General features: G+C 34.9%; 2 protein-coding genes across 6 annotated transcripts; both read left to right on the top strand.

The window, feature by feature from the left end:
• Nucleotides 1-501: 501 nt before the first annotated feature.
• Nucleotides 502-7,718, top strand: LOC116146995 (alpha-L-fucosidase 2-like). 2 transcript variants are annotated; one of them, XM_031432421.1, is made up of 11 exons: nucleotides 502-794; nucleotides 1,991-2,224; nucleotides 2,332-2,477; nucleotides 2,843-3,675; nucleotides 4,238-4,370; nucleotides 4,566-4,724; nucleotides 5,794-6,018; nucleotides 6,110-6,211; nucleotides 6,298-6,433; nucleotides 6,849-7,044; nucleotides 7,306-7,718. In XM_031432421.1, the coding sequence occupies exons 2-11, from the start codon at nucleotides 2,008-2,010 to the stop codon at nucleotides 7,625-7,627; spliced, it is 2,469 nt and encodes an 822-aa protein (XP_031288281.1). In that variant the 5' UTR covers nucleotides 502-794; nucleotides 1,991-2,007; the 3' UTR covers nucleotides 7,628-7,718. The 2 variants fall into 2 exon arrangements, with proteins under 2 accessions (XP_031288281.1, XP_031288279.1); XM_031432419.1 differs by having other exon boundaries at nucleotides 503-794; nucleotides 1,997-2,224.
• Nucleotides 7,719-8,096: 378 nt separating this feature from the next.
• Nucleotides 8,097-12,530, top strand: LOC116146986. 4 transcript variants are annotated; one of them, XM_031432410.1, is made up of 4 exons: nucleotides 8,130-8,356; nucleotides 9,153-9,271; nucleotides 9,562-9,632; nucleotides 10,954-11,209. In XM_031432410.1, the coding sequence occupies exons 1-3, from the start codon at nucleotides 8,214-8,216 to the stop codon at nucleotides 9,582-9,584; spliced, it is 285 nt and encodes a 94-aa protein (XP_031288270.1). In that variant the 5' UTR covers nucleotides 8,130-8,213; the 3' UTR covers nucleotides 9,585-9,632; nucleotides 10,954-11,209. The 4 variants fall into 4 exon arrangements, with proteins under 4 accessions (XP_031288269.1, XP_031288272.1, XP_031288270.1 ...); XM_031432412.1 differs by lacking the exon at nucleotides 9,562-9,632 and having other exon boundaries at nucleotides 8,129-8,356; nucleotides 9,153-9,313; XM_031432411.1 differs by lacking the exon at nucleotides 9,562-9,632 and having other exon boundaries at nucleotides 8,137-8,356.
• The last annotated feature ends 7,314 nt before the right edge of the window (nucleotides 12,531-19,844 follow it).

Below are 19,844 nucleotides of genomic sequence, written 5' to 3'. Positions count from 1 at the left end.
ACCAGTCCATTGGAGTACATCAATTTGAAAAGCATAAGAAAATTTGCTTGCGACAAATATTATGTTTGATTGTTTCGCTTTGGGGACTTGATCCCTCAAAATATAATTACATTTCTAGCAAACATTAACGAGCTTGTGGCATATAAATTGGCTACTAATAAGTTGCTCCAACCCAATATTAGATATTTAGATTACAGATAAATTTAATATTAAGGATTATTATCAGAAACATCCCTTGTGATTTAAGTATCTTAAAAAGACCTCAAAGGTATGGAAAATACTTCACTCACCCTGAGGTTTTACGAAATATGCGCCAACCTCCCCTGAGCGGCTGAGCCTGAGCGGTTGACCCCAGTTAACAAACGGAAACGGAATTGGTTAAATGATGAAGGGTATATGCGTAGTTTTGTTTGTTCATAATTAAAAATAAATTAAATAGTAATACTACATTTACAAAGTCCCCATACAAAGATATATGTACAAAGTGATGTGTCATACTATGATTGGACAATGAATTTGACTTTAGTTAAAAAGTTGACTTTACAAATTCACTCTCCCAATCATAGTATGACACCTCACTTTGTACACACATCTTTGTATGAGGACTTTGTAAGTGTAGTATTATTCTAAATTAAAACCAAAGCAGCCTTGGTGTTCTCTTCTTTAAAGAAATCAAAGCCATGAATAATGTTCTCTCGTCTATGATAAACTATTTGCTGGAAACTAAAGAGTCGAGTCTAGCATTGACATTCCGCTGAAGACTCGTCAGTATTAAAATCCTCACCGTAGAGAAGGTAGAAAAGTTACTCAAATGCAAGTCACCAACATTATTCTCATATTTCTCTTGCTACTTGTTTCTTTTAAAAACGCTTACCCAATGTGACCGGAGAAGAAGGGCAAGTTGTTGATGCTCAGGCTTTGTTCTTGGTTGGTGATGTTGGATAGAAGTTGTAGTGTTTGTTTGAATATAAATAAATTTAGGGATTTTGATGTGGGTGTTTTGACTATTGAGAGTCATGTGTGTTCCATGTGCTTTGTTTGTGTGGATAGTGAAGATATGAAATGAGCATATAAAGTGTTTGATAAAATGACTAAGAGAGCAAATACATTATTGATAAGTAAAGAATAAGGTTCACACTCAACAGGGTTGTTTTGACTTGTATATTCTGAGATAGAGTTGTTCAGTTTAGGGAAACAAATGCATTCTTAAATTATACAAAGTTGGTTGTAGTCTGGTAGAAATATATAGGAAGTATCTAGTGGATGGATCTATGGAGGATTAACATTTATAAAGTCTTATTTCTGGTCTTCTAATAACATTGAATTCTATGGTCAATTGTTAAAACATGAACTAATAATTTTCATTTAAGCAATTGTTGACATTTCTTTCTTTTAATTAGACTTTACTGCTCAAGGAGGGTTAGTTGAGGGTTTGGTGATATAAACTTAAACTTCAGGGAAGGTTGCTGATAATAACCCTTAATTTAATTCCATAGGAAGCTCAAATTTAAAGGAGACTATATTAGATTGAACCATCTATTTAATGACATGAAATCAGTTTTAAATAAATAATCATCAAAGGGATAATATTATATATCACATGCATTATAGTTATCAGAAAATATTATTATCCTATTGTGAAGTTTTTGATAATCTTTAAAGAAATTTTTAATAATTTTAGAAATTTATAACACTTTCTGAAGATACTAGATGCATTTAATCCGTTGTTAATTAATGAAGGGAAAGAGTGTACATATCTGTTAACCCAATTCCCAGAGTTAAAAGCTTTAGATACTTGATAGAACATGCAATCATCCAAAGTCACCAACTAACCTCCGCTTTGTCCTACTATCTGAATATTATGCGCCTGCCTATAATAATGATATAAGAAAACAAATTGACATAAGCAAGCAAACACAATGACATAAATCTGCACAATATCACCTTTTTCTTTTATTATTTGACTTCAATTTGTTGCAAATTTTATAAGTTGCAGGGGTTTCATTAATGGAAGATGGTGAGTGGGTTCTAGTGCCTCGCCCCTTGGACAAAGAACTCTGGGACTCAAGTTTAATGATCGACTCTGAGTCTGTGACAACTAACTCTTTAATGATTACGTTCAATGGACCTGCCAAGCATTTCACCGATGCAATTCCCATCGGTAATGGTCGGCTTGGAGCCATGGTGTGGGGCAGTGTGGCATCAGAAACTCTCCAGCTCAATGGTATCATTTTCTTTTTGTTGCTGTTGTTATTTTGAAATAAACCGTTTATTCTTCTCAGAGCATAATACATCGCATGGAAAATGATTTGAATTTATCTTCTCATCCAGAGGACACGCTCTGGACTGGGATTCCAGGGAACTACAGTAACCCAGAAGCTTCAGAGGCACTGTCAGAGGTCAGGCATCTTGTTGTCATTGGTGAATATGCTGCAGCTACTTCTGAATCCATCAATTTGTTTGGACATCCTGCAGATGTATGTTACTTAGTTATATATCTACTTTTCATCGTCATTTTTACTGGTGTTGTTTTTTTTGCTACATATATGTAAGTTATGGTATATTGAGTGTTGAACTTTTACTAGTGTTGTTAAGTACCAACATCTGGTTCATGATGCAATTTGCTTGAAATTACTTGAGTAAAGTTTCAATGTTTTGGTGAATGACTGCATGAATAGTCCTTGTTTCATGAGAGAAATTCCATTTGAAAAGTTGTAGGACTAAATCACTAGGTTCATTTTAACAAATTGCTGTTCTTTGCCTCTTGAGGTTTGACTTATATGTGCAAGGTGATATCTATAGTTTGACCCCATTTTCTAACAATTTTCTTTTGATGTTGAAGGTTTACCAACTTCTTGGTGATATTAAACTAGAATTTGATGATTCCCATCTTACATATGTTGAAGATACATATCATAGAGAGCTAGACTTGAATACTGCAACTGCACTAGTGAAATATTCTGTTGGAAATGTAGAATTCACAAGAGAGCATTTTTCTTCAAATCCGGACCAAGTGATTGTGACAAAGATGTCTGGAAGCGAGGCTGGGTCTTTGTCCTTCACAGTATCTCTGGATAGCAAGTTAGATCATCATTCCTATGTGAACGGGAAAAATCAGATTATAATGGAAGGACATTGCCCTGGAAAAAGAATCCCACCAAAAGTGGAGACAAATGATGAACCAAAGGGAATTCAGTTTTCTGCAGTTCTTGATATTCAACTTAGTGATGGTAGAGGCATCATACATGCCCAAGACAACAAGAAGTTGAAAGTTGAAGGTTCAGATTGGGCAGTTATACTTCTAGTGGCTTCATCCTCATTTGATGGACCGTTTATGAAGCCTTCAGATTCTCAAAAGGATCCTACTGCAGAGTCTCTTAGTGCATTAAACTCAATTAGAAAATTTTCATATTCCGAGCTTTATGCACGACATTTGGATGACTATCAGAACCTTTTTCACCGTCTCTCAATACAGCTTTCAAAAAGCTTAAAAAGAACTGATGGTACAGTTTCGACTGCAGAGAGGGTGAAATCTTTTCAAATTGATGAAGATCCGTCTTTGGTGGAGCTTCTATTCCAGTTTGGTCGATATTTGCTTATTTCTAGTTCAAGACCTGGAACTCAGGTGGCCAACCTGCAGGGAATATGGAACGAAGATCTGCAGCCGATGTGGGAGTATGTTCTCATTCTCTTCTTTTTATATGATTTCACTGATCCTTGTTCTGTGAATCTTGATTATGTGTCTTTCTCATTGATTGCTTCCTGCTGTTTTCTTTTGTTTTTGCTGAACAAAGATGTTTTATGTTTTCTCATTGTTTCTTATTGCTGAACAAAATTAGGCAGCCAGTAAAACGCCTAATTTTGATGCTTTAGTTCAGGGATTCTTTTATTAAATGCAATGGAAATAAGTTATGTAATTAAATCTTTCTGATAAGAAGAATAGTTAATTGAAAAATAGAAGATCCTTCTTCTATTCTCCTCAGATACTTAAAATCTTTTTTAGTACTTGTCAACCTCCCTGGAATCAGTCTATATTTGATTTCAAGTTATGTGGCTGTAAAGTAAATTACTATGTCATGTTATTTTATGTTTTGATCAATATACAAAATTTTGGTAAACCCTTCTTGTCGGTAATAGCGCATAATAATTTTAAACACATGTAAAACATTCCATTTCCTTCTGTCATTTGCATCAACATTTCACCTAGATGTCACTGACTTCTTTATTTCTTTTCCAGTTCTGCTCCTCATGTAAACATCAATCTTGAAATGAACTATTGGCTGTCGTTGCCTTGCAACCTTAGTGAGTGCCAGGAGCCTTTATTTGATTTCCTTACCTCTCTGTCAATCAATGGAACTAAAACTGCAAAAGTAAGAACTTTTTTCCTTCAAGTTTAAGTTGGACAACTTTCATTTTCATTAAATTTAGTTCCTATGTTATTTCGAGGAATTTTAAGGGAAGAAGTTCTCCTCAATTTGAGTCAACATTTAACAATTCATAGATGCTTTTTCCAGTTTGCCATTCTAAATTTTCAATGCCAAATGTTGTTTTTATTTTTATTACAGGTGAACTATGCAGCAAGTGGCTGGGTTACTCATCATAAGTCTGATATATGGGCAAAATCATCAGCAGATCGAGGTAAAGCTGTATGGGCTATGTGGCAGATGGGTGGAGCATGGCTTTGTACACATCTCTGGGAGCACTATAATTATACCATGGACAAAGTAAGATTCCATTCAATACTTGCCTATGCCTTTCTTTAGTTAATGATTGGCATTGTCTGTTCCCTGCATTTGGAAAATTACACCTCTTGCTCACAGTTGTTGAATTGAAGAGTAGATAATGGAATGCAATGAGAAGCCAGTCTTAGAGAATTTTGTGATACAATGGCCTAAGGCAAGACCTCTACTATAAGCATATACTTGAATCTGATAACTTCTTGCCTTTGCCCATTCTTTGAAGTTCGAGTATTTGACTGAATTCTTAATGTTAGTCTTTGTCTTTTCTAATTGTAAATTATTTTTCTTCTGTAGGAATTATTGTAGTTGTCTCTTCATTCATTGTGGATGGTCTTTTTAACTGGGAGATATGGAATTATTGTTTATATATTTGAATGTTTCTAAAATGGTGGTGAGTTTGGCTCTGTTAGAGTGTAGATAGTATATATAAAAAAAAAAATATTTCATTGACTGTTAGAGATGGGATTTACAAATCCAATGGAGCCTAGGGTTTGCTTTCAGTTTCAACCTGTGTTATTGCTCCCAACCAGATGAGATGTAAGAGCCAAACTAGTCCAACTAAGTACTTCAGTCATTCTTTAAGTTTGGAGATGTTGCAAGAAAATTCAGCAGTCTCTCTTAAGAATGGTGATATATTAACAGTTCACTACCTTTGAATTCTTGGCTTAGTCAATGAAGTAAAATGGTCAAATCTCCACCTATTTAAAGTGAAAATCCAAATTGTACTGGTTACATTTCTTCTAGATGTTTTTATTTTTTCATTTTTGCCCTTTGTGCATGCTAGTGTTCCATTCCTTTTTCAGAATATATAAAACAATTGCTGTTCGTAAATATTGACTCTAGGATTGTTGTTTCTTGAGATTTTGGACTTGCAAGAACTCAAATATCATATAGATCTCATTTTTTTTATTGGGTTTACAATTAGATTTTCTTTTTATTCATACCCTTTCTTAAAGATGTATATGTTTCTTTCTGTTAACTACTGCATATGTTTTTCCTAAAAGCATTTGGCTCAGCAAATAGTGAGTAAATGATATGTTTTCTGCTTGAATAGGATTTTCTTAGAAGTAAGGCGTATCCTTTGTTGGAAGGATGTGTATCATTTCTGTTGGATTGGTTGATTGAAGGCAATGATGGCTTTCTTGAAACCAACCCCTCAACTTCACCTGAACATGATTTTATTGCTCCTGATGGTAAGCTAGCTTGTGTGAGCTACTCATCAACCATGGACATGGCAATCATTAGAGAAGTTTTTTCTGCTTTTATTTCCGCCACTGAGGTGAAGCCCTTAATTCTTATATCAGCCTTGATAAACAGATTTTTCATTTTTTTATGCCATTATAATCTAATTGTTCATCTTTTGAAAATAGGTTTTGGGAAGAAAGAATGATTCTCTTCTTGAAAAAGTGCAGAAGGCTCTACCAAGGCTTCGCCCAACAAAAATTGCAGAAGATGGTTCAATCATGGAATGGGTATGATGGTGTTGAATTTAAGTTGCACAATATCCAAAGTGCCAAATTTTATTATGGCCTAAGAAATACTGTACATGGTAGGGCAGGCACAAGATTTTAAGGATCCAGAGGTACATCATCGACATCTTTCTCATCTATTTGGCCTGTTTCCAGGGCACACAATGACCATTGAAGGAAATCCAGACCTTTGTAAAGCTGCTGAGAAGACCCTACATAAACGAGGTTTGTATGTATTAATGACTAGATTGAACGTTTTGATCTCGCATTTTGTAATAACCATCTAGCATAGGTGTCATTTGGTTGCACATCTCCCAAATTGAAATCAAAATAATTTGAGTATTGCCAAGATGTACTGAGATACAAATAAGTTTACAGAGGCAAGTAAGGAAGTTCATCCTCCAGCTTCCCCTTCAGGTTTGTCTTGTTTGTTTTTGGACATCATGCTATGGATGCCAAAGCTCTTCATTGCTGTAATTAAACAGCATCACATGGGAAACTTATGAAACTGGAGAATTTGTAGAACTTTGTGTTTTCCTGCCTGAAAGTCACCTTTCTCAGAATTCATCTCATTATTAAGATATTCCTTGGAGTAATAGTTAGATATTTTCATCTCTTAATGGTGGATCATTGGAAGCAGGAGAGGAGGGCCCTGGATGGTCAATGGCATGGAAAACTGCTCTGTGGGCACGTCTCCATAACAGTGAGCATGCATATCGGATGGTCAAGCATTTGATTAACTTGGTGGATCCAGATCATGCGAAAGCTTTTCATGGGGGTCTATATACCAACTTATTTGCAGCTCATCCTCCTTTCCAGATTGATGCCAACTTTGGGTAAGCCGAACTGACCTTATCCTTTCCAGTGAAACTGTGTGGCAATAAAGCAAATGCTTCTGCTTTCTGTATAAGCATATTGACTTTTGCGTTGGTTGCATAACATGTCTTACATTCTTTCCTTATTTTTCTTATCCTGTAAATATATCAATGCTGTTGCGGAATTGCTTCCCCAAACACCTTGATGATTGTTTAAATTGTCCCCAGATTAAATATAATTCAAAAGTTGTGACCTATCATTTCTACAACCTTTGGTTTCAGTATTACAGCAGCGGTTGCAGAAATGCTTATGCAGAGCACCCTAAACGACTTGTATTTACTTCCGGCTATTCCCCTGGATAAATGGGCGAACGGGTGTGTTAAAGGATTGAAGGCACGTGGCGGAATGACCGTAAATATCAACTGGAAAGACGGTGATCTTCATGAAGTTTGTCTTTGCATTAAGGGTCAAAATTCTCAAAAAAATTTACATTACAGGGGAGCTACAGTCACCGTTAATATATCATCCGACAGAATATACACATTCAACAGACAATTACAGTGCACGAGCACAAGCTCACTCCCAAAAGTACCTAGTTTCTGAATGTAAAGCAAATAAGCCATGAAAAGAGCATTTAATAAATTTGCAATGGATATTTCCCTCTTATTGGCTTGTATAAAATTTAAAGTTTATATGCCTTCATTTTGTGCAACTGCAAACTAATCAGTTTGTACTGATAAGTTTGAAAGATAATTAGACATTTTCTTTCTCTTTGTGCCTTTATTCTCTATTTTATGAAATTAAAAACACTGATCACACATTTTATAGGAAAAATAGGAAATGAGTTCATGAACGTAAAGGACCCAAATTCCTTCCTATTTTTATTTTCAATTTATTTCAAAAACAATATAAATTACCAAAACACCAACTCAAGATTTGGGCCTGTCAGCTGGACCATGTTGCTCCATTTAGATTAGGATCCCTAACAGATCAGCAATACATGTCAGCAGCTAACCCAAAATCTAACGGTCAAAAAGCCAAAGTCTGTGAATCAAACGGATCATAGCACGTGCCACATTAACACCGGTACTCCATCACAGAATAACAAAAATCCCTAAAACCCTAGCAACTTGGCAAAGAACCCTCACACTCGCCTAATCACTGCAAGCAGAGAAAAAGAGTGAACAAAATGGCTTGGCGAAGTGCCGGATCACTGTCTCGGTCGCTCTCTAGGGTTACTTCCCTCCGTCCGCCGCCGCCGATGGCCCGCCTCCGTCCGCCGCAAGCTGCCTCTCGCCAACAGGCACGCCGCTTCCCCTTTGCCAATTCCAGGTCAGTTTGGTTCTCGACTTGAGACATTGAAAGAAAGTTTTCAATCTTTACATTTTTTGATTGTTTTGGATAAATCAGTTTGCTTTCATTTAGGTGCTTCTATGATTTTTGTAGATCTACATAATTATTTCTCAGTCTCTTTCACTTATTATCATGAACCATAGTAAATTTACATTATAATTTAAACCTAAAGTTATCTTTATGATCATGTATCATAGTTTATTTATTTGTTATAATTTCACTTCTTTTGGTTTAATTGCTGATAAAAGAAAGAAAAGTTTAAATGTCCATTGTTGAAAATCTAAAATCTTGGTGTTATCTGCTACCTTGTACATTTATTCTCTTTCATTTATTTATTTTAACCACTACAATTGTTCATGGTTTCGAAAATAAAATAAATTTATATGAATTTTTATGTTGTGATGTTTTATTGGACTAGTGTATTGATGCCATGGTACTCCTCCCACCTATCTGTTCAGGATTCTAATTAGTGGATGCTTTGTTTTTTGTTTTCTTAAGATAACTAATACTACAATTTACAAAGAAATAGTAAATTTATCACCTGTTCTTTTTCACTTGCGATTTCTAAGAAACCATAAGTTTCTTTGGTTGTCTAGTCCTATCTTTATTGCTTTTATATTGTACAGTATGGTTTGAGGAGGCACATTTGAGTGTAGAGTTTTCGTTTCAGGTTTATTTAAGAAATGTCATCTGTACTTTATATCTTTTTCCTTTGGAAATTTTAAATTGATTTTTTTGGGCGCTTATTTTGAATAGTTTTATTATGTATTTATAGGAACTTTGCGGAACTGGGTTGCACAGCTTCATTTTTGCCTTTGAATGGTCTGGCGCCTGCAGTCTGTTTCACAACCCTTCTGTCTATAAACGCGCGGGCATTTTCTGAGCTGTCTCATGGTACCTTCCGACGTTCTTGTCAGGATCGCTAGTAGTTTCTTTGTGAGTCTTATGATTTCTAGGACACATGAAGAGCCCAAAACGGAATATTTTCAGTTGTTTCTCAAACACTGCTGCCTGAAAATAACTTTAATTAAACACAGAGAATTTTCCTTTCTTTTTTTGTTTGTCTATTGTTTCATCACTTCTGCATTTGACTGATGAGATAGGCATAACTAGATAGGTTTTTGCACTTTTTCTTTTTAATATAAATTTGGTTGATAAGAAGCAATTAAAATTGGAATTGATAGGAAGGAATGGAAAAGATGGGTGATGCGCGTGGACTTTCAATCAGCTAAAGGCACAAGAATGATGCTACATTGTAGGTTTCTTTGTTTCATATGTTTCTTTTTACACGAAAAAGTTAAGTATAGTTAGTCATCAATCTTGCATGAGTTAATAGATTAATAAGAGCCTCTGAAAAAAAAAAAAAAAGTACTAAGAAATTTAGTTATATTACATAATAATTTTTGGTTTTCTTGAATGTATAATTGGGTGGTTCTTATGCAGTTCAACTATTAGTGATGTTTCTGGTTCTCTGTTAAATAACTTTACAATTCATGCTTTAGATTATTTTGATTTTCTTGTTGAATTGAACAGAAAGTCAATAAATAGCTTTTAGCTTGTAAAAGAGGTCTCTAGCATTCTGCTTTCACATATCTTATTTTACTTGTTAGTGCAACTGATGGAGTCTTGTGCATTTCATGCATTACAGCTCAGTTTGTAAGTTTATTCATAGTACTTGAAGAATTTATGGGGGTGTAAAACTTTTTGAGGCCGATTACCCTCATTGTTTATTTTAATTTAAAGAGGTATAAATCTGTTTATAGTACTTGAAGAATTTATGTGGGTGTAAAACAAAATCCGTGAAGACTAGATATTTTCTTTGAAGTATTTGAGGAGGTATACATACTGCAGCTTCCCTACCTCACTTTCTTTAAAACAATATGTTATACATTTAGCTTTCTGCAATATGAAAATCTGAAAGCATAGTAGTAAACTCTAATTGTGTTTCTTAAGTGTGAATTAGGTTCTGCTGCCCCCTTTTTGAATTTTGGAGCTAGTTTCTTTAGTGTGCATATACAATTCTTCTTCTGTTGACATACTGTCTCTATTCTATCGATGTAGTACAGGGTCACATTTTAAGTTATCACTCAATTTGAGTTCTTTTGCAGCTTTCTATTATATTTTTACAACCATAACCTAAAGAACTTTCAAAGCAAGGAATAACAGTTAAAATAGAGAGAAGAGTATTAGTGTTTATTATAAAACAAGAAGTAATCTAGCAATTTGGTTTCATGATCGTTTACTGGATCTGGTTGCCTTAACAGTTGCTGCAATGATTCCTGCAAATATATATATATCTAGATATAGATATATATTTTTGTCTCTATAGCATATCATTTAGGACTTCCTTTGCATTCATGCGTGCATTTTTTACTTTGCTGAAACCATGAACCAAATATGGCTTCTATTTGTTGATTAATTTGAAGAATGCTAAGATTACACTGGTAAACCTATATGCATGGATTATGGGAAATTATTTATTTTAAAGTGTCATTAGATCTATACTATAATTTAATTTCGAACCCCCATCTTCTTGATTAAAATTGCTAATATGACTTTGTATCTTTTGCTTGCAGTAACTTGAAAAGCTATTGGATCAGCACATATCAGTGCAAGGATATGTTGAGGCAATCAGGAATTCCCTTGGGAAGTTATCTTTCTAGCGTAGGAAAATTGGATAAAATTTTGTTATCGCTTATTTTACTTTCAAGAATGGACAATGGAATTTTCGTAATTTCTTGGATAATCTCATAGATGGTGATTTTAGGTGTTTGTGACTAATTTGTGTATGTTATGCTATTGATCGTTAATTTTGTAGTTTCATTTTGGATCCTTTCCGTGTTATCTTATCAAAGCCTTTCACAAAAAAACTCAATACCTTTTTAATATAAAGTATGGTTTCGTTTCGTTAATGGTTGTTGCTTGATGGTAAACTCAACTGCCATGATATCTCAGCATTGGTGACGAAATGAGTGAATTTAAGTCGCATATTAATATTTCTTGATATCCATGTATGCATTATAATATTATTTAAATGTTATGGATTCTGGTCACTATTGACATGATATTATTTACTTATGACATATCCATGTATGTATTATTTAGTGGGATGAGAAAGCAACATTGTAGCCTGAAATCGAAAGATGCGATCAGTTGCCTACCAGGAGTTGTATAATTGTGGTTTGAGTTGTTGCGGGGGAAGAGATGAGTGATAGTGTAGAGAGCGCATGATGTACCTAAAATCACTGTTTATGATCATGTATCATAGTTTATTTATTTGTTATAATTTCACTTCTTTTGGTTTAATTGCTGATAAAAGAAAGAAAAGTTTAAATGTCCATTGTTGATAATCTAAAATCTTGGTGTTATCTGTTACCTTGTACATTTATTCTCTTTCATTCATTTATTTTAACCACTACAATTGTTCATGGTTTCGAAAATAAAATAAATTTATATGAATTTTTATGTTGTGATGTTTTATTGGACTAGTGTATTGATGCCATGGTACTCCTCCCACTTATACTTGCTCACGAAATTTAGATTCATAGCTAGTGCCTGTTCAGGATTCTAATTAGTGGATGCTTTATTTTTTGTTTTCTTAAGATACTAATATTACAATTTACAAAGAAATGGTAATTTTATTACCTGTTCTTTTTCACTCGCGATTTCTAAGAAACCATAAGTTCTTTGGTTGTTAGTCCTATCTTTATTGCTTTTATATTGTACAGTATGGTTTGAGGAGGCACATTTGAGTGTAGAGTTTTCGTTTCACGTTTATTTAAGAAATTTAATTTGTACTTTATATAATTTTCCTTTGGAAATTTTAAATTGATTTTTTTGGGCGCTTATTTTGAATAGTTCTATTATGTATTTACAGGAACTTTGCGGAACTGGGTTGCACAGCTTCATTTTTGCCTTTGAATGGTCTGGCACTTGCAGTCCGCTTCACAACCCATCTGTCTATAAGCACGTGGGCATTTTCTGAGCTGTCTCATGGTACCTTCAGACGTTCTTGTCAGTATCGCTAGTAGTTTCTTTGTGAGTCTTACGATTTCTAGGACACATGAAGAGCCCAAAACAGAATATTTTCAGTTGTTTCTCAAACACTGCTGCCTGAAAATAACTTTAATTAAACACAGAAAATTTTCCTTTCCTTTTTTGTTTGTCTATTGTTTCATCACTTCTGCATTTGACTGATGAGATAAGCATTAACTAGATAGGCTTTTGCACTTTCTCTTTTTAATATAAATTTGGTTGATAAGAAGCAATTAAAATTGGGATTGATTCTTTACACCTGATCTAAGTCTTCGTTATGGGGACTGCGCTAGCTGACTCTATTCAGCCTTACCTCAAGCAGATAGTTCGCAAGTCTATTGCTTATGAGCCCCCTCCATTGTGCGCATTGATGCATGAAGTCGAGTCATGATGGCTTGGCTGGTAGGTGCTATCATATTCATCAGTGTGTTACTCACGATGTTGGTTATAACTGGAATGTCGATCATTGCTAGATTGGCGCACGTTACTCATCTCGCGAACTTTTGAGGTTTAAGCATGCCTTTGGCGTGGGTTAAAACCAGCATGCTGACGTTGGGGATATCGTTGAGTAGGTCGATATCCCTTTGGTAACCATTACCTTCATCTTCCCTCATGGGCTCTTTGCCTGGTCGCCTCTCAAGGTTAGTTTGCCCACGGGATTCTCATTCATGAGCAGAATGTGCCTAACGGTGCCGAGATCATCTACTATTCCTTGGTGCCGATGAACCAAATTGGTTGCCAACTGAATTCCGACCTGTTGGGGTGACTTTGGTGAAGTGTGGCCGGTTAAGGTCTTGGGGAGCCGACTATTGATTTATCAATTTAGCCACGTTTTGTTGCACCACTTGTGCAACCATTGTTTGGTCATTTTCAAGATTCGACATCCCCGCCCCCTATTAGTTCTCGACCTGCTGCCCTAGCGGCACTGGTAGTCAATGCCCGACAGTGTCTTGATGCACCTCTTGGTGGGTGGTTTCCACGTTGTGATGGTTTTTGATCTTGTACGAACCATTATGGGTCTTGAGTGATCGGGTTACTAGGACTATTGTTCGGAAATTCTAAGATTTTGGCGGAGGCCCTTCTTCTAGCGTCAAAATGTTGATACAAGATTTTTCACCAACTAGAGTGATCTGATTGACCTTGGTGGAATCAGAATAGATGTATGCGTGATTATGGGTAACTAGCAATGTAATGAATTAGAAATAGTAAAGTAAATAACATAGAGAGTTTTTAAAGTGGTTCAGGGAGTTAAACTCTTAAGCCTACGTCCACTATTTTTGTATTTGTTGTGAGAGCTTACAATAACGATCCTATAATGCTAACTCTTTTCTCATCATTAGAAGTGGTTTATATACATATTTTGTACAAAGAAAAAAACAAAAATAAAGGGATTACAATTAATATTGAAATGAAACTCCGATATTCTTGAAATTGAGCACTGAGATTGCACTAAGATTGCTGTCAATCTGATCCCTTCCGAGATATCCAGGATCCGAAGTTATCTATGAGTTGGTTTAACAACTGTAGGGATTGGTCGCGATTAGCTCATGCTAGGTCGAGCTACAACTCGACGAGCTTATGTTGGGTCAGATTATCGATTGAGTCGAACTGATTCTGGATAGAGTTATAATCTCGCAATTCTCCAAGCTTGATGGAAAAATCACATACAACAATTGACCTATATAAAATTTAAAGTTTATATACATTCAGTTTTGTGCAATTGCAAGCTAATTGATTTATACATATAAATTTCAAAGATAATTAGACAATTTTCTTTTTCTTCGTGCCTAAATTCTCTATTTTGTAAAAATAAAAACACTGATCACACATTTTGTAGGAAGAAAGAATGAAAAATAGGAAATGAGTTCATAAACGTAAAGGACCCAAATTCCTTCCTATTTTTATTTTCAGTTTATTTTAAAAACAAAATAAAATCACCAAAACACCAACTTAAGATTTGGGCCTGTCAGCTGGGCCGGAGCTCCATGTAGATTAGAATCCCTAACAGATCAGCAATACATGTCAGCAGCTATCCCAAAATCTGACGGTCAAAAAGCCAAAGTCTGTGAATAAACGGATCATAGCACGTGCGCACATTAACACCGGTACTCCACCACAGAATAACAAAAATCCCTAAGCCCCTAGCAACTTGGCAAAGAACCCTCACACTCGCCTCTTCACTGCAAGCAGAGAAAAAGAGTGAACAAAATGGCTTGGCGAAGTGCCGGCTCACTGTCGCGGTCGCTTTCTAGGGTTACTCCCCTCCGTTCGCCGCCGCCGAAGCCCCGCCTCCGTCGGCCGCAAGCTGCCTCTCGCCAACAGGCACGCCGCTTCCCCTTTGCCAATTCCAGGTCATTTTGGTTCTCGACTTCAGACATTGAAAGAAAGTTTTCAATCTTTACATTTTTTTTGTTTGTTTTGGATAAATCAGTTTGTTTTCTTTTAGGTGCTTCTATGATTTTTGTAGATCTACATAATTATTTCTCAGTCTCTTTTACTTATTATCATGAACCATGGTAAATTTACATTATAATTTAAACCTAAAGTTATCTTTATGATCATGTATCATAGTTTATTTATTTGTTATAATTTCACTTCTTTTGGTTTAATTGCTGATAAAAGAAAGAAAAGTTTAAATGTCCATTGTTGAAAATCTAAAATCTTGGTGTTATCTGTTACCTTGTACATTTATTCTCTTTCATTTATTTATTTTAACCACCACAATGGTTCATGGTTTCGAAAATAAAATAAATTTATATGAATTTTTATGTTGTGATGTTTTATTGGACTAGTGTATTGATGCCATGGTACTCCTCCCACTTATACTTGCTCACGAAATTTAGATTCATAGCTAGTGCCTGTTCAGGATTCTAATTAGTGGATGCTTTATTTTTTGTTTTCTTAAGATACTAATATTACAATTTACAAAGAAATGGTAATTTTATTACCTGTTCTTTTTCACTCGCGATTTCTAAGAAACCATAAGTTCTTTGGTTGTTAGTCCTATCTTTATTGCTTTTATATTGTACAGTATGGTTTGAGGAGGCACATTTGAGTGTAGAGTTTTCGTTTCAGGTTTATTTAAGAAATTTCATTTGTACTTCATATAATTTTCCTTTGGAAATTTTAAATTGATTTTTTTGGGCGCTTATTTTGAATAGTTCTATTATGTATTTACGGGAACTTTGCGGAACTGGGTTGCACAGCTTCATTTTTGCCTTTGAATGGTCTGGCACTTGCAGTCCGCTTCACAACCCATCTGTCTATAAGCACGTGGGCATTTTCTGAGCTGTCTCATGGTACCTTCAGACGTTCTTGTCAGTATCGCTAGTAGTTTCTTTGTGAGTCTTACGATTTCTAGGACACATGAAGAGCCCAAAACAGAATATTTTCAGTTGTTTCTCAAACACTGCTGCCTGAAAATAACTTTAATTAAACACAGAAAATTTTCCTTTCCTTTTTTGTTTGTCTATTGTTTCATCACTTCTGCATTTGACTGATGAGATAAGCATTAACTAGATAGGCTTTTGCACTTTCTCTTTTTAATATAAATTTGGTTGATAAGAAGCAATTAAAATTGGGATTGATAGGAAGGAAGGGAAAAGATGGTCGATGCGCGTGGACTTTCAATCAGCTGAAATGATGCTACATTGTAGGTTTCTTTGTTTCATATGTTTCTTTTTACCTGAAAAAGTTAAGTCTAGTTAGTCATCAATCTTGTATGAGTTAATAGATTAACAAGAGTCTCTGAAATAAAAATGTACTAAGAAATTTAGTTATTTTACATAATAATTCTTGGTTTTCTTGAATGTATAATTTGGTGGTTCTTATGCAGTGCAACTATAAGGGATGTTTCTAGTTCTTTGTTAAAAAACTTTACAAAGTTCAAGATCTCCCGACTAAATATATACACCATAATTCAAATGAAGATTTTAAGAGCACAACAAAACAAACCCCGATCCAAAATGCATAGTTTGTGATTTTTTACGATTTTCTAAAGTTTTAATCTTAAAAAAATCCTTAAAAAAAAAAGGACTCGTGCAAATTACTTTCTTTTTTGGGGGTTAGGTTCCTTACATTTTTCTTCATCACCATGCAAAAAATAGATCAAAATGACAATTTCCGAAAAGATCGTCATTTGGTATGCACGCCTTTAGTGTGCACAAAAAACTTTATTTCTAAAAGATCGTTCTCCCAAAAGTTTAAGATCTCCGGAACAAATATATACGCCACAATTCAAATGGGAATTTTAGGAGCACAACAAAACAAACTTCGGCCCAAAATGTATTGTATGTGATTTTTTACTATTTTTCAAAGTTTTAATCTTCAAAAAATCATTAAAAAAAATGGTTTGTGCAAATTGCTTCCGTTTTTTTGGGTTACATTCTTAACATTATTCTCCACCACCATGCAAAAAACCAGATCAAAAGGATAACTTTCGAAAAGATCGTCCTTTCGTGTGCAACAAAACTTTTTTTCCAAAAGATCGTCTCTCACAAAGTTCAAGATCTCCCAACGAAACGTATATACTATAATTCAAATGGGGATTTTAGGAGCATAACAAACAAACCTCGACCTAAAATGCAGAGTATGTGATTTTTTACGATTTTTCAAAGTTTTAATATTAAAAAAATCATAAAAAAAAAAAAAAAGGATTGTGCAAATTGCTTCATTTTTTTGGGTTAGGTTCCTTGTATTTTTCTCCACTACCATGCAAAAAATCAGATCAAAATGACAACTTTAAAAAAGATCGTCCCTTGGTGTGCACGTCTTTGGTGTGCACTAAAAACTTTCTTTCCAAAATATCGTCCCCCACAAAGTTCAAGATCTCCTGAACAAATGTATATTCTACAATTCAAATAGAGATTTTAGAAGCACAACAAAACAAACCCCGATCCAAAATACATATTATGTGATTTTTTACAATTTTCCAAATTAAAAAAAAAAATCATTAAAAAAAGGGCAAATTGCTTCATTTTTTTTTTTTTTTTTGGTTGGGTTCCTTGCATTTTTCTCCATCACCATGCAAAAAACCAAATCAAAATGACAACTTCCAAAAAGATCGTCCCTTAGTGTGTACAAAAAACCTTCTTTTCGAAAGATCGTCCCCCACAAAGTTCAAGATCTCTCGACCAATTTATATATCACAATTCAAATGGGGATTTTAGGAGCACAACAAAATAAAGCTCGACCCAAAATGCATAGTATGTGATTTTTTAAGATTTTCTAAAGTTTTAATCTTCAAAAAATCATTAAAAAAAACACTACTCATGCAAATTGCTTCCTTTTTTTTTGGGTTAGGTTCCTTGCATTTTTCTCCACCATCATGCAAAAAACCAGATCAAAATGACATCTTCCGAATAGATCGTCCCTTAGTGTGCATGCCTTTGGAGTGCATGCTATTGGTGTGCACCTAACATTCTTTGCAAAAGATCGTCCCCAACAAAGTGCAAGATCTCCCGACCAAATATATGCACCACAATTCAAATGAGGATTTTAGGAGTACAACCACACAAACCCCGACCCAAAATGCATCAAATGTGATTTTTAACGATTTTCCAAAATTCTAATATATAAAAAATCATTAAAAAAACACAACTTGTGCAAATTGCTTCCTTTTTTTGGGTTAGGTTCCTTGCATTTTTCTACACTACCATGCAAAAAATCGGATCGAAATAACAACTTTCGAGAAGATCGTCCCTTAGTGTGCACACCTTTGGTATGCACTAAAAACCTTCTTTCCAAAAGATCGTCCCTCAAAAAGTTCAAGATCTCTCGACCAAATACATACACCACAATTCAAACGGGGATTTTAGGAGCACAACAAAACAAACCTCGACCCAAAATGCATAATATGTGATTTTTTATGATTTTCTAAAATTTTAATCTTCAAAAAATCATTAAAAAAACACAACTCGTGCAAATTGCTTCTTTTTTTTGGGTTAGGTTCCCTGCATTTTTCTCCACTGCCATGCAAAAAACCAGATCAAAAGGACAACTTCCGAAAATATCGTCCCTTGGTGTGTACCAAAAACCTTCTTTTCAGAAGATTGTCCTCTACAAAGTTCAAGATCTCCCGACCAAATGTATACCCCATAATTCAAATAGAGATTTTAGGAGCACAATAAAACAAACCCCTACCCAAAATAGATTAGGTAATTGCAAGACTAATTGCGAATTGACACATAAGAATTGTGAATGAAAGTTTATAAGATTGGATTGTGAGCTAATTTTTATTATTGTCTTAAAATAAATAAGATAAGAATGTACGGAGAACATTTCTTCAACCTTAACCTCAATCTCCAATTCAATTGTTATCTTAAAAGATATAAAGGCAGCTCCAAGCTTTATGTAACGCAAAAATAAAAGGGATTTTGAGTAAAGGAAAGTATTTGGGGCCATAAAGCAAGTTGTTAAAACTTCCACATTATTAATGAATTAGAAGAGAACTGATCCTATAAGAACTTTGGGATTTTCATTACAAGTGGTCCATCAGAGCTTTTCACCTGCCCAACACCCTTCAAGACAAATTTTCCTTTTATTTTACTGACTAATTTTTACAATTTTCCGTTTTACATTCAAATATCATCCATCAATAACCAATCTCTTTTACTAATTCAGTGATTCTCGACTTTTACTAAATCAATTTCTACAAGTTAATTTGTATATTAAATCCAAACTTAGGTTTATTTACTAATCTGCATTCTTTCTTTCCGAGTTTTTGGTTGGTAATAGCAATAAATAATTATTGAAAAATGCTAATCAAGTCCCAAATGGGAAGAGAAATATTCCTACATCAAGAAACTCGTCCTCGAGTTGTTAAGGAACTCCTTCAAACTCATGATACTCGAACAAATCTTGGACATTGTAAGTCTTAGAAATGGCATAGGTGCTCGGAAGATCCACAATGTAGGCATTATTGCTAATCTTTTGCAAGACAGGAAAAGGGCCCAATCTTCTGTTGTTCAAGTTTGTTGTATTCACCAACATGAAATCTTTCTTTGCGTAGGTGAACCATAACTTTATCTCCCACTTTAAAAGACTTGAATCTTCGATGCTTATTCGCGGCAGCCTTGTACTTTGCAGTAGACTTTTTCAATTTCTTCTTCACCTTGTTACGGACGTTAGTCCCATTATTAATCATATGCTCAGCTATAATGCTCATACTTGGAAGCTTTGGCAAAGGCACTGAAGTCCAATGTATGCTATGAAGGTCGTCTATAAATAATCTCAAAAGGACTGTTAGGGCCAAAAATCGTCCTTGACCCAAATAGGAAAACGGGCCTGACAATGAAGAAGCCAAGCCCAAGCCCAATCCCAATCCCAATCCGGATTAGGTCCATTTGGGACAAGATATAGCCCGCCCAAACCACCTAGGTACGAGTCTCCCAATCTCGGCCCATGGGCGAATCAGGGCCCACGGCCCTCAGAA

The sequence above is a fragment of the Pistacia vera genome, unplaced genomic scaffold (genome assembly GCF_008641045.1).
Source record: "Pistacia vera cultivar Batoury unplaced genomic scaffold, PisVer_v2 Contig486, whole genome shotgun sequence".
Classification (NCBI taxonomy): domain Eukaryota; kingdom Viridiplantae; phylum Streptophyta; class Magnoliopsida; order Sapindales; family Anacardiaceae; genus Pistacia; species Pistacia vera.
Note: the sequence above shows the minus strand (reverse complement) of the source record. Positions and strands in the feature narration are given on the sequence as shown.

Coding starts and splice junctions, on each gene's coding strand:
- LOC116146995 (XM_031432421.1), top strand. CDS start 2,008: ATGGAAGATGGTGAGTGGGTTCTAGTGCCTCGCCCCTTGGACAAAGAA. Junction 6,019..6,109: donor CTTTTATTTCCGCCACTGAG/GTGAAGCCCTTA, acceptor TTTTGAAAATAG/GTTTTGGGAAGAAAGAATGA. Junction 6,434..6,848: donor GAAGACCCTACATAAACGAG/GTTTGTATGTAT, acceptor CATTGGAAGCAG/GAGAGGAGGGCCCTGGATGG.
- LOC116146986 (XM_031432409.1), top strand. CDS start 8,214: ATGGCTTGGCGAAGTGCCGGATCACTGTCTCGGTCGCTCTCTAGGGTT. Junction 8,357..12,254: donor TTCCCCTTTGCCAATTCCAG/GTCAGTTTGGTT, acceptor ATGTATTTACAG/GAACTTTGCGGAACTGGGTT.